General features: G+C 50.5%; 1 protein-coding gene across 1 annotated transcript in view; it reads left to right on the top strand.

The window, feature by feature from the left end:
• RHOT2 (ras homolog family member T2) overlaps positions 1-13,137 on the top strand; it is a 166,301-nt gene that overhangs the window by 120,128 nt on the left and 33,036 nt on the right. The window contains exon 15 of the mRNA XM_068243463.1: positions 6,093-6,223. Within this exon, the coding sequence (XP_068099564.1) occupies positions 6,093-6,223 (131 nt within the window). The remainder of the gene's footprint in view (positions 1-6,092; positions 6,224-13,137) is intronic.

Raw genomic sequence — 13,137 nt, 5'->3', positions numbered from 1 at the left:
CTGGTATGTACCGCCTCCTCTCGCTGGTATGTGCCACCTCCTATTACTGGTACGTACCGCCTCCTACCCCTGCTATGTACCACCTCCTATCCCTGGTATGTACCGCCTCCTATCACTGGTATGTACCGCCTCCTGTCCCTGGTATGTACCGCCTCCTGTCCCTGGTATGTACCGCCTCCTATCACTGGTATGTACCGCCTCCTATCACTGGTATGTACCGCCTCCTATCACTAGTATGTACCGCCTCCTATCACTGGTATGTACCGCCTCCTATCACTGATGTGTACCGCCTCCTATCACTGGTACGTACCGCCTCCTATGCCTGGTATGTACCACCTCCTATCACTGGTATGTACCGCCTCTTCTCACTGGTATGTACCACCTCCTATCACTAGTATGTACCGCCTCCTGTCACTGGTATGTACCGCCTCCTATCACTGTTATGTACCGCCTCCTATCACTGTTATGTACCGCCTCCTATCACTGGTATGTACCGCCTCCTATCACTGGTATGTACCGCCTCCTATCACTGGTATGTACCGCCTCCTATCACTGGTATGTACCGCCTCCTATCACTGTTATGTACCGCCTCCTATCACTGGTATGTACCGCCTCCTATCACTGGTATGTACCGCCTCCTATCACTGGTATGTACCGTCTCCTCTCACTGGTATGTGCCACCTCCTCTCACTGGTATGTACCGCCTCCTATCCCTGGTATGTACCGCCTCCTATCACTGGTATGTACCGCCTCCTATCACTGGTATGTACCGCCTCCTATTACTGGTATGTACTGTCTCCTCTCACTGGTATGTGCCACCTCCTCTCACTGGTATGTACCGTCTCCTCTCACTGGTATGTACCACCTCCTATCCCTGGTATGTACCACCTCCTATCCCTGGTATGTACCGCCTCCTACCCCTGGTATGTATCACCTCCTATCACTGGTATGTACCGCCTCCTATCACTGGTTTTTCCCGCCTTCTATCACTGGTATGTACTGCCTCCTATCACTGGTATGTACCGCCTCCTCTCGCTGGTATGTGCCACCTTCTATTACTGGTACGTACCGCCTCCTACCCCTGCTATGTACCACCTTCTATCCCTGGTATGTACTGCCTCCTATCACTGGTATGTACCGCCTCTTATCACTGGTATGTACCGCCTCCTACCCCTGGTATGTATCACCTCCTATCCCTGGTATGTACCGCCTCCTATCACTGGTTTTTCCCGCCTTCTGTCACTGGTATGTACTGCCTCCTATCACTGGTATGTACCGCCTCCTCTCGCTGGTATGTGCCACCTTCTATTACTGGTACGTACCGCCTCCTACCCCTGCTATGTACCACCTCCTATCCCTGGTATGTACCGCCTCCTGTCACTGGTATGTACCGCCTCCTTTGCCTGGTATGTACCATCTCCTATCACTGGTATGTACCGCCTCCTCTCGCTGGTATGTGCCGCCTTCTATTACTGGTACGTACCGCCTCCTACCCCTGCTATGTACCACCTCCGATCCCTGGTATGTACCGCCTCCTATCCCTATTATGTATTGCCTCCTAGTACTGGTATGTACCGCCTCCTGTCACTGGTATGTACCGCCTCCTATGCCTGGTATGTACCATCTCCTATCACTGGTATGTACCGCCTCCTATCCCTATTATGTACCGCCTCCTATCCCTGGTATGTACCGCCTCCTATCCCTGGTATGTACCGCCTCCTGTCACTGGTATGTACCGCCTCCTGTCACTGGTATGTACCGCCTCCTATAACTGGTATGTCCCGCCTCCTATGCCTGGTATGTACCGCCTCCTATGCCTGGTATGTACCGCCTCCTATTACTGGTATGTACCGCCTCCTGTCACTGGTATGTACCGTCTCCTATGCCTGGTATGTACCATCTCCTATCCCTGGTATGTACCGCCTCCTATCCCTGGTATGTACCGCCTCCTATGCCTGGTATGTACCGCCTCCTGTCACTGGTATGTACCGCCAACTATGCCTGGTATGTACCGCCTCCTATCACTGGTATGTACCGCCTCCTATCACTGGTATGTACCGCCTCCTATCACTGGTATGTACCGCCTCCTATCCCTATTATGTAACGCCTCCTATCCCTATTATGTACCGCCTCCTATCCCTGGTATGTACCGCCTCCTGTCACTGGTATGTACAGCCTTCTGTCACTGGTATGTACCGCCTCCTGTCACTGTTATGTACCGCCTCCTGTCACTAGTATGTACCGCCTCCTAATACTGGTATGTACCGCCTCCTAATACTGGTATGTACCTCCTTACTATCGCAATGTACTTCCTCCCAGTGCTCAGCTTATGCTGTGCTTATCTTCTGCAGCACTGTACAGAGTACATAACCATGTCACTGACTGTCCTCAGAGGAACTCACATTCTAATCCTACCATAGTCATAGTCTAATGTCCTACCATATTATTATTATGTATTTATATAGCACTGACATCTTCTGCAGCACATCACAGAGTACATAGTCATGTCACTGACTGCTCTCAGAGGATCTCACACTATAATCCTACCATAGTCATAGTGTAATGTCCTACCATATTATTATTATGTATTTATATAGCACTGAGATTTTCTGCCTCACATTATAGAGTACATAGTCATGTCACTGACTGTTCTCAGAGGAGCTCACACTCTAATCCTACCATAGTCATAGTCTAATGTCCTACCATATTATTATTATGTATTTATATAGCACTGACATCTTCTGCAGCACATTACAGAGTACATAGTCATGTCACTGACTGTCCTCTGTGGAGCTAACACTCCAATCCTACCAAAGTCATAGTCTAATGTCTTACCATATTATTATTATCTATTTATATTGCACTGACATCTCCTGCAGCACATTACAGAGTACATAGTCATGTCACTGACTGTCCTCAGAGGAGCTAACACTCCAATCCTACCATAGTCATAGTCTAATGCCCTACCATATTATTATTATGTATTTATATAGCACTGACATCTTCTGCAGCACATTACAGAGTACATAGTTATGTCACTGACTGTCCTCAGAGGAGCTCACGCTCTAATCCTACCATAGTCAGTCTAATGTCCTACCATATTAATATTATGTATTTATATAGCACTGACATCTTCTGCAGCACTGTACAGAGTACATAGTCATGTCACTGACTGTCCTCAGAGGAGCTCACACTCTAATCCTACCATAGTCATAGTGTAATGTCCTACCATATTATTATTATGTATTTATATAGCACTGACATCTCCTGCAGCACATTACAGAGTACATAGTCATGTCACTGACTGTCCTCAGAGGAGCTCACACTCTAATCCTACCATAGTCATAGTGTAATGTCCTACCATATTATTATTATGTATTTATATAGCAGTGACATCTTCTGCAGCATTGTACAGAGTACATAGTCATGTCACTGACTGTCCCCAGAGGAGCTCACACTCTAATCCTACCATAGTCATAGTGTAATGTCCTACCATATTATTATTATGTATTTATGTAGCACTGACATCTTCTGCAGCACATTACAGAGTACATAGTCATGTCACTGACTGTCCTCAGAGGAGCTCACAATCTAACCCTACCATAGTCATAGTCTAATGTCCTGCCATATTATTATTATGTATTTATATAGCACTGACATCTTCTGCAGCACTGTAGAGAGTACATAGTCATGTCACTGACTGTCCTCAGAGGAGCTCACACTCTAATCCTACCATAGTCATAGTCTAATGTCCTACCATATTATTATTATTATGTATTTATATAGCACTGACACCTCCTGCAGCACTGTAGAGAGTACATAGTCATGTCACTGACTGTCCTCAGAGGAGATCACACTCTAATCCTACCATAGTCATAGTCTAATGTCCTACCATATTATTATTATGTATTTATATAGCACTGACATCTTCTGCAGCACATTACAGAGCACATAGTCATGTCACTGACTGTCCTCAGAGGAGATCACACTCTAATCCTACCATAGTCATAGTCTAATGTCCTACTATATTATTATTATGTATTTATATAGCACTGACATCTTCTGCAGCACTGTAGAGAGTACATAGTCATGTCACTGACTGTCCTCAGAGGAGCTCACAGTCTAATCCTAGGTCAGGATATAGTTTGGGTTACAGTGTGCTCAGTTCCTTGGGATATGAATACACAAGTGCGACTCTCAGCTCTATAAAAGCAATAAGGCTTCCCAGCCGCTTACATCCCACGGTATAAGCTTGTAGTGAGAGTTTGAGTGTAATGGGCAGTCCGAAGGATCCCCGGAACCCTTTAGTGGTGTAGTGACTTCCTCCCAGCGGTGGCAATGCAACATAAAGGATGTGCTATAAAAACAATGAGCAGCGGTACTGAGTATAGACGGCTTTATATAAAATTATAAACCAAAATACCACATAGAACCATAGAAAGAGCGCTGAGATACGGGGCCCAGACAATGGGGGTACCCCGAAGCCAAGAAGCGTGTGTGCTGCCCAGTATCCGCTACAAACAGATGAAAGGTGCCGCTTGTCCCCTTCCCGACTGGTTTCGCAAACTTGTGTTATCAGGGGAGGGGGAGGGGAAAGTCCTTCCCTGTGCTTCTCTTACTAGAGGGCTTCCCATCCCCCCGATCCTTCGTAGGATTGGCACAAGGTGTCGCTGCAGTCAGACAGCTCTTCTGTATTGTGAGGAATGGTCCCGGGTTTGGCTGGGTAGTTCCAGGCTTATGTTAGGGGCTGTGTTTTTACTCTCACAATAAGGATTTGTTCACATCTAAAACCGATGTTCGATTTTACCGGTTTTCCCCCCCTCCCTGCACTCCGCTGCATGCTACGATTTTGCACAAAGCACTTTTGCAGAGCGATTCCGTTTTTTCACTGGAAGTGAACTCTGTGCCCCTGAAAATAATAAATACAATGTATTTATTCTTAAGAACGCAATCGCCAAATTCTCCTACACCTTCCATTGTAGCAAAATCCCCCCGAAAATGTACGGACAGCGCTTCACTGAGCGAAAAGCGGACAAAACGCGCTGATGTGAACTGGCCCATAAGGAATCATTTCACAAGCTCTTTTAAGGCGTTTTAAAAAATCGTCTCCGGGGCTCAAAAAAACACAAAACGCCCTGGGGGTAAACAAGCCCGTGTTTCCTAATATAGCAGTGATAGCCCCTTCGCTGTGCAGCTGTCACCCCCTCTCCCTGCCCCGTTCTCCATGAGCGATGGTGTCTCTCATTTCCGCTGGATGGGAAAACCTTGCTTAAAGTGGCGGTGAAGGCGAAAAAAATCTTATAATGGATTGTATGTACAGTACGGGTAATGAATGGAACATTCGTAGCAAAGAAAAGCATCATTCTCTCATATTTGCAGTTTATAGAGCAGAAGTAATGACCCATTGAACTTCCCTGCAGTAAAACCTTATCTGAAGTTGTCTTTCACTGTTTCTTTGATGCAGAAGTGCTTCAGAAAATAGCAGCACTCTCTGACTAAACTAGTCAGAGAACTCAGAGAAGCTCTTTTGCATAGATAACAACCAAAGTTTCTTAACTCTTCCTGTACTGGAAACAAGATGAGACTCATATCTCTGCTGCTAATATTCTATTTCTCAGCTGTACTACACATACAGTTCATTGTATCATACGTTTATTTTCACTTCAGATTCCCTTTAAGTCCATTCATGAAATATCTAAAGAGGACCTGTAATGACTATTATTTAGGAAACCCCTTTTCACTATCCAGTTTTCGGCATGAGAAACACTTCTTACCATTGCACATTGCTGAATATATGCTTTACAATGTAACTCCGCCCTTCCAGTGATGTCATGCAGCCTTCTGCCCCATAGCACTCTGGGAGATCATGTGATCATTATTCTCACTTCACAAAGGGGAAAACTAACCTCCTGCATAATTCACCTGGCCAGCAGTAAAGATGCCGGCATCACTGAGAAATGTGAGGCGAGATTTTACAAGGGGTGAACCTAGACTAAATAAATGATGAATATTGAATCAGTAATCTGATTGTGATTTTTGGTGAAGTTGCTGATTAGCCTGTGTTGTGTGACGTCGCCCTGTGTTCCCTCCAGTGACCCGAGAGAAGAGGATAGACCTGGAGAAGGGGCAGACGCAGAGGAACGTCTTCCTGTGTAAGGTGATTGGTCCTCGTGGGACGGGGAAGTCGGCTTTCCTGCGGGCGTTTCTTGGCCAGAGTGTGGAGGTGAGAGGAAAGCAATAAACCTGACCATACTTTTGTATGTCTGAAGCCTCACACCCACCCGATGATACTTACGGCGATGTTACCGGACGTCGGGCACCATCGTATAACACAAGCATGCTGAACGATGATTCCCCCGCGGCAATCGTGCATCACTAAGCGACGGACCCGGTGGATCTACAACTCCGCGCAAAGTACCGCGATCGCTTACTTCCTGTTTGTGCCCATCGTGCAGTCACATGACGTTGCAAACAGGAAGAGGCATCGCTTAACGACCTATCTGGTGGTGAGTACGTAGCTTTATACTCCCCCTCTGCTCTCCCGGCAATGACTCCCCTTCTGTGTCTCATACTCACCTCTGCTCTCCCGGCAATGACTCCCATCCTGTTCTGTGTCTCATAATCACCTCTGCTCTCCCGGCAATGACTCCCCTCCTGTTCTGTGTCTCATACTCGCCTTCTGCTCTCCCGGCAATGACTCCCCTCCTGTTCTGTGTCTCATACTCACCTCTGCTCTCCCGGCAATGATTCCCCTCCTGTTCTGTGTCTCATACTCACCTCTGCTCTCCCGGCAATGACTCCCATCCTGTTCTGAGTCTCATACTCACCTCTGCTGTGCCGGCAATGACTCCCCCCCCTATTCTGTGTCTCATACTCGCCTTCTGCTCTCCCGGCAATGACTCCCCTCCTGTTCTGTGTCTCATACTCACCTCTGCTCTCCCGGCAATGACTCCCCTCCTGTTCTGTGTCTCATACTCACCTCTGCTCTCCCGGCAATGACTCCCCTCCTGTTCTGTGTCTCATAATCACCTCTGCTCTCCCGGCAATGACTCCCATCCTGTTCTGAGTCTCATACTCACCTCTGCTCTCCCGGCAATGACTCCCCTCCTGTTCTGTGTCTCATACTCGCCTTCTGCTCTCCCGGCAATGACTCCCCTCCTGTTCTGTGTCTCATACTCACCTCTGCTCTCCCGGCAATGATTCCCCTCCTGTTCTGTGTCTCATACTCACCTCTGCTCTCCCGGCAATGACTCCCATCCTGTTCTGAGTCTCATACTCACCTCTGCTGTGCCGGCAATGACTCCCCCCCTGTTCTGTGTCTCATACTCGCCTTCTGCTCTCCCGGCAATGACTACCCTCCTGTTCTGTGTCTCATACTCACCTCTGCTCTCCCGGCAATGACTCCCCTCCTGTTCTGTGTCTCATACTCACCTCTGCTCTCCCGGCAATGACTCCCCTCCTGTTCTGTGTCTCATACTCGCCTTCTGCTCTCCCGGCAATGACTCCCCTCCTGTTCTGTGTCTCATACTCACCTCTGCTCTCCCGGCAATGATTCCCCTCCTGTTCTGTGTCTCATACTCACCTCTGCTCTCCTGGCAATGACTCCCAATCTTTTCTGTGTCTCATACTCACCTCTGCTCTCCTGGCAATGACTCCCCTCCTGTTCTGTGTCTCATACTCACCTCTGCTCTCCCGGCAATGACTCCCCTCCTGTTCTGTGTCTCATACTCACCTCTGCTCTCCTGGCAATGACTCCCCTCCTGTTCTGTGTCTCATACTCGCCTTCTGCTCTCCCGGCAATGACTCCCCTCCTGTTCTGTGTCTCATACTCACCTCTGCTCTCCCGGCAATGACTCCCCTCCTGTTCTGTGTCTCATACTCACCTCTGCTCTCCCGGCAATGACTCCCCTCCTGTTCTGTGTCTCATAATCACCTCTGCTCTCCCGGCAATGACTCCCATCCTGTTCTGAGTCTCATACTCACCTCTGCTCTCCCGGCAATGACTCCCCTCCTGTTCTGTGTCTCATACTCGCCTTCTGCTCTCCCGGCAATGACTCCCCTCCTGTTCTGTGTCTCATACTCACCTCTGCTCTCCCGGCAATGATTCCCCTCCTGTTCTGTGTCTCATACTCACCTCTGCTCTCCCGGCAATGACTCCCATCCTGTTCTGAGTCTCATACTCACCTCTGCTGTGCCGGCAATGACTCCCCCCCTGTTCTGTGTCTCATACTCGCCTTCTGCTCTCCCGGCAATGACTCCCCTCCTGTTCTGTGTCTCATACTCACCTCTGCTCTCCCGGCAATGACTCCCCTCCTGTTCTGTGTCTCATACTCACCTCTGCTCTCCCGGCAATGACTCCCCTCCTGTTCTGTGTCTCATACTCACCTCTGCTCTCCTGGCAATGACTCCCCTCCTGTTCTGTGTCTCATACTCGCCTTCTGCTCTCCCGGCAATGACTCCCCTCCTGTTCTGTGTCTCATACTCACCTCTGCTCTCCCGGCAATGACTCCCCTCCTGTTCTGTGTCTCATACTCACCTCTGCTCTCCCGGCAATGACTCCCCTCCTGTTCTGTGTCTCATAATCACCTCTGCTCTCCCGGCAATGACTCCCATCCTGTTCTGAGTCTCATACTCACCTCTGCTCTCCCGGCAATGACTCCCCTCCTGTTCTGTGTCTCATACTCGCCTTCTGCTCTCCCGGCAATGACTCCCCTCCTGTTCTGTGTCTCATACTCACCTCTGCTCTCCCGGCAATGATTCCCCTCCTGTTCTGTGTCTCATACTCACCTCTGCTCTCCCGGCAATGACTCCCATCCTGTTCTGAGTCTCATACTCACCTCTGCTGTGCCGGCAATGACTCCCCCCCTGTTCTGTGTCTCATACTCGCCTTCTGCTCTCCCGGCAATGACTCCCCTCCTGTTCTGTGTCTCATACTCACCTCTGCTCTCCCGGCAATGACTCCCCTCCTGTTCTGTGTCTCATACTCACCTCTGCTCTCCCGGCAATGACTCCCCTCCTGTTCTGTGTCTCATACTCGCCTTCTGCTCTCCCGGCAATGACTCCCCTCCTGTTCTGTGTCTCATACTCACCTCTGCTCTCCCGGCAATGACTCCCCTCCTGTTCTGTGTCTCATACTCGCCTTCTGCTCTCCCGGCAATGACTCCCCTCCTGTTCTGTGTCTCATACTCACCTCTGCTCTCCCGGCAATGATTCCCCTCCTGTTCTGTGTCTCATACTCACCTCTGCTCTCCTGGCAATGACTCCCAATCTTTTCTGTGTCTCATACTCACCTCTGCTCTCCTGGCAATGACTCCCCTCCTGTTCTGTGTCTCATACTCACCTCTGCTCTCCCGGCAATGACTCCCCTCCTGTTCTGTGTCTCATACTCACCTCTGCTCTCCTGGCAATGACTCCCCTCCTGTTCTGTGTCTCATACTCGCCTTCTGCTCTCCCGGCAATGACTCCCCTCCTGTTCTGTGTCTCATACTCACCTCTGCTCTCCCGGCAATGACTCCCCTCCTGTTCTGTGTCTCATACTCACCTCTGCTCTCCCGGCAATGATTCCCCTCCTGTTCTGTGTCTCATACTCACCTCTGTTCTCCCGGCAATGACTCCCATCCTGTTCTGAGTCTCATACTCACCTCTGCTGTGCCGGCAATGACTCCCCTCCTGTTCTGTGTCTCATACTCGCCTTCTGATCTCCCGGCAATGACTCCCCTCCTGTTCTGTGTCTCATACTCACCCTTTGCTGTGCCGGCAATGACTCCCATCCTCTTCTGTGTCTCATACTCACCTCTGCTCTCCTGGCAATGACTCCCCTCCTGTTCTGTGTCTCATACTCACCTCTGCTCTCCCGGCAATGATTCCCCTCCTGTTCTGTGTCTCATACTCACCTCTGCTCTCCCGGCAATGACTCCCCTCCTGTTCTGTGTCTCATACTCACCTCTGCTCTCCCGGCAATGACTCCCCTCCTGTTCTGTGTCTCATACTCGCCTTCTGCTCTCCCGGCAATGACTCCCCTCCTGTTCTGTGTCTCATACTCACCTCTGCTCTCCCGGCAATGATTCCCCTCCTGTTCTGTGTCTCATACTCACCTCTGCTCTCCTGGCAATGACTCCCCTCCTGTTCTGTGTCTCATACTCACCTCTGCTCTCCCGGCAATGACTCCCCTCCTGTTCTGTGTCTCATACTCGCCTTCTGCTCTCCCGGCAATGACTCCCCTCCTGTTCTGTGTCTCATACTCACCTCTGCTCTCCCGGCAATGACTCCCATCCTGTTCTGTGTTTCATACTCACCCTTTGCTGTGCCGGCAATGACTCCCATCCTGTTCTGTGTCTCATACTCACCTCTGCTGTGCCGGCAATGACTCCCCTCCTGTTCTGTGTCTCATACTTACCTCTGCTCTCCCGGCAATGACTCCCCTCCTGTTCTGTGTCTCATACTCACCTTCTGCTCTCCTGGCAATGACTCCCCTCCTGTCCTGTGTCTCATACTCACCTCTGCTCTTCCGGCAATGACTCCCATCCTGTTCTGTGTCTCATACTCACCTCTGCTCTCCTGGCAATGACTCCCATCCTCTTCTGTGTCTCATACTCACCTCTGCTCTCCTGGCAATGACTCCCCTCCTGTTCTGTGTCTCATACTCACCTCTGCTCTCCCGGCAATGACTCCCCTCCTGTTCTGTGTCTCATACTCACCTCTGCTCTCCTGGCAATGACTCCCCTCCTGTTCTGTATCTCATACTCACCTCTGCTCTCCTGGCAATGACTCCCCTCCTGTCCTGTGTCTCATACTCACCTCTGCTCTCCCGGCAATGACTCCCATCCTCTTCTGTGTCTCATACTCACCTCTGCTCTCCCGGCAATGACTCCCAATCTTTTCTGTGTCTCATACTCACCTCTGCTCTCCTGGCAATGACTCCCAATCTTTTCTGTGTCTCATACTCACCTCTGCTCTCCTGGCAATGACTCACATCCTGTTCTGTTGCTCATACTCACCTCTGCTCTCCCGGCAATGACTCCCCTCCTGTTCTGTGTCTCATACTCACCTCTGCTCTCCCGGCAATGACTCCCATCCTGTTCTGTGTCTCATACTCACCTCTGCTCTCCCGGCAATGACTCCCCTTCTGTTCTGTGTCTCATACTCACCTCTGCTCTCCCGGCAATGACTCCCATCCTCTTCTGTGTCTCATACTCACCTCTGCTCTTCAGGCAATGACTCCCATCCTGTTCTGTGTCTCATACTCACCTCTGCTCTCCTGGCAATGACTCCCATCCTCTTCTGTGTCTCATACTCACCTCTGCTCTTCAGGCAATGACTCCCATCCTGTTCTGTGTCTCATACTCACCTCTGCTCTCCCGGCAATGACTCCCCTCCTGTTCTGTGTCTCATACTCACCTCTGCTGTGCGGGCAATGACTCCCATCCTGTTCTGTGTCTCATACTCACCTCTGCTCTCCCGGCAATGACTCCCCTCCTGTCCTGTGTCTCATACTCACCTCTGCTCTCCTGGCAATGACTCCCATCCTGTTCTGTGTCTCATACTCACCTCTGCTCTCCCGGCAATGACTCCCCTCCTGTCCTGTTTCTCATATTCCCCTCTGCTCTCCCGGCAATGACTCCCATCCTGTTCTGTGTCTCATACTCACCTCTGCTCTCCTGGCAATGACTCCCCTCCTGTTCTGTGTCTCATACTCGCCTTCTGCTCTCCCGGCAATGACTCCCCTCCTGTTCTGTGTCTCATACTCACCTCTGCTCTCCCGGCAATGACTCCCCTCCTGTTCTGTATCTCATACTCACCTCTGCTCTCCTGGCAATGACTCCCCTCCTGTTCTGTGTCTCATACTCACCTCTGCTCTCCTGGCAATGACTCCCCTCCTGTCCTGTGTCTCATACTCACCTCTGCTCTCCTGGCAATGACTCCCATCCTGTTCTGTGTCTCATACTCACCTCTGCTTTCCCGGAAATGACTCCCATCCTGTTCTGTGTCTCATACTCACCTCTGCTCTCCTGGCAATGACTCCCCTCCTGTTCTGTATCTCATACTCACCTCTGCTCTCCTGGCAATGACTCCCCTCCTGTTCTGTATCTCATACTCACCTCTGCTCTCCTGGCAATGACTCCCCTCCTGTCCTGTGTCTCATACTCACCTCTGCTCTCCTGGCAATGACTCCCATCCTGTTCTGTGTCTCATACTCACCTCTGCTTTCCCGGAAATGACTCCCCTCCTGTTCTGTTTCTCATGCTCCCGCTCTGCTGTGCCGGCAATGACTCCCATCCTGTTCTGTGTCTCATACTCACCTCTGCTCTCCCGGCAATGACTCCCCTCCTGTCCTGTGTCTCATACTCACCTCTGCTGTGCCGGCAATGACTCCCATCCTGTTCTGTGTCTCATACTCACCTCTGCTCTCCCGGCAATGACTCCCCTCCTGTCCTGTGTCTCATAATCACCTCTGCTCTTCAGGCAATGACTCCCATCCTGTTCTGTGTCTCATACTCACCTCTGCTCTCCTGGCAATGACTCCCATCCTCTTCTGTGTCTCATACTCACCTCTGCTCTTCAGGCAATGACTCCCATCCTGTTCTGTGTCTCATACTCACCTCTGCTCTCCCGGCAATGACTCCCCTCCTGTTCTGTGTCTCATACTCACCTCTGCTGTGCGGGCAATGACTCCCATCCTGTTCTGTGTCTCATACTCACCTCTGCTCTCCCGGCAATGACTCCCCTCCTGTCCTGTGTCTCATACTCACCTCTGCTCTCCTGGCAATGACTCCCATCCTGTTCTGTGTCTCCTACTCACCTCTGCTCTCCCGGCAATGACTCCCCTCCTGTCCTGTGTCTCATATTCCCCTCTGCTCTCCCGGCAATGACTCCCATCCTGTTCTGTGTCTCATACTCACCTCTGCTCTCCTGGCAATGACTCCCCTCCTGTTCTGTGTCTCATACTCGCCTTCTGCTCTCCCGGCAATGACTCCCCTCCTGTTCTGTGTCTCATACTCACCTCTGCTCTCCCGGCAATGACTCCCCTCCTGTTCTGTATCTCATACTCACCTCTGCTCTCCTGGCAATGACTCCCCTCCTGTTCTGTGTCTCATACTCACCTCTGCTCTCCTGGCAATGACTCCCCTCCTGTTCTGT

This window comes from Hyperolius riggenbachi, chromosome 7 (assembly GCF_040937935.1).
Source record: "Hyperolius riggenbachi isolate aHypRig1 chromosome 7, aHypRig1.pri, whole genome shotgun sequence".
NCBI classification, from domain to species: Eukaryota; Metazoa; Chordata; class Amphibia; order Anura; family Hyperoliidae; genus Hyperolius; species Hyperolius riggenbachi.
Note: the sequence above shows the minus strand (reverse complement) of the source record. Positions and strands in the feature narration are given on the sequence as shown.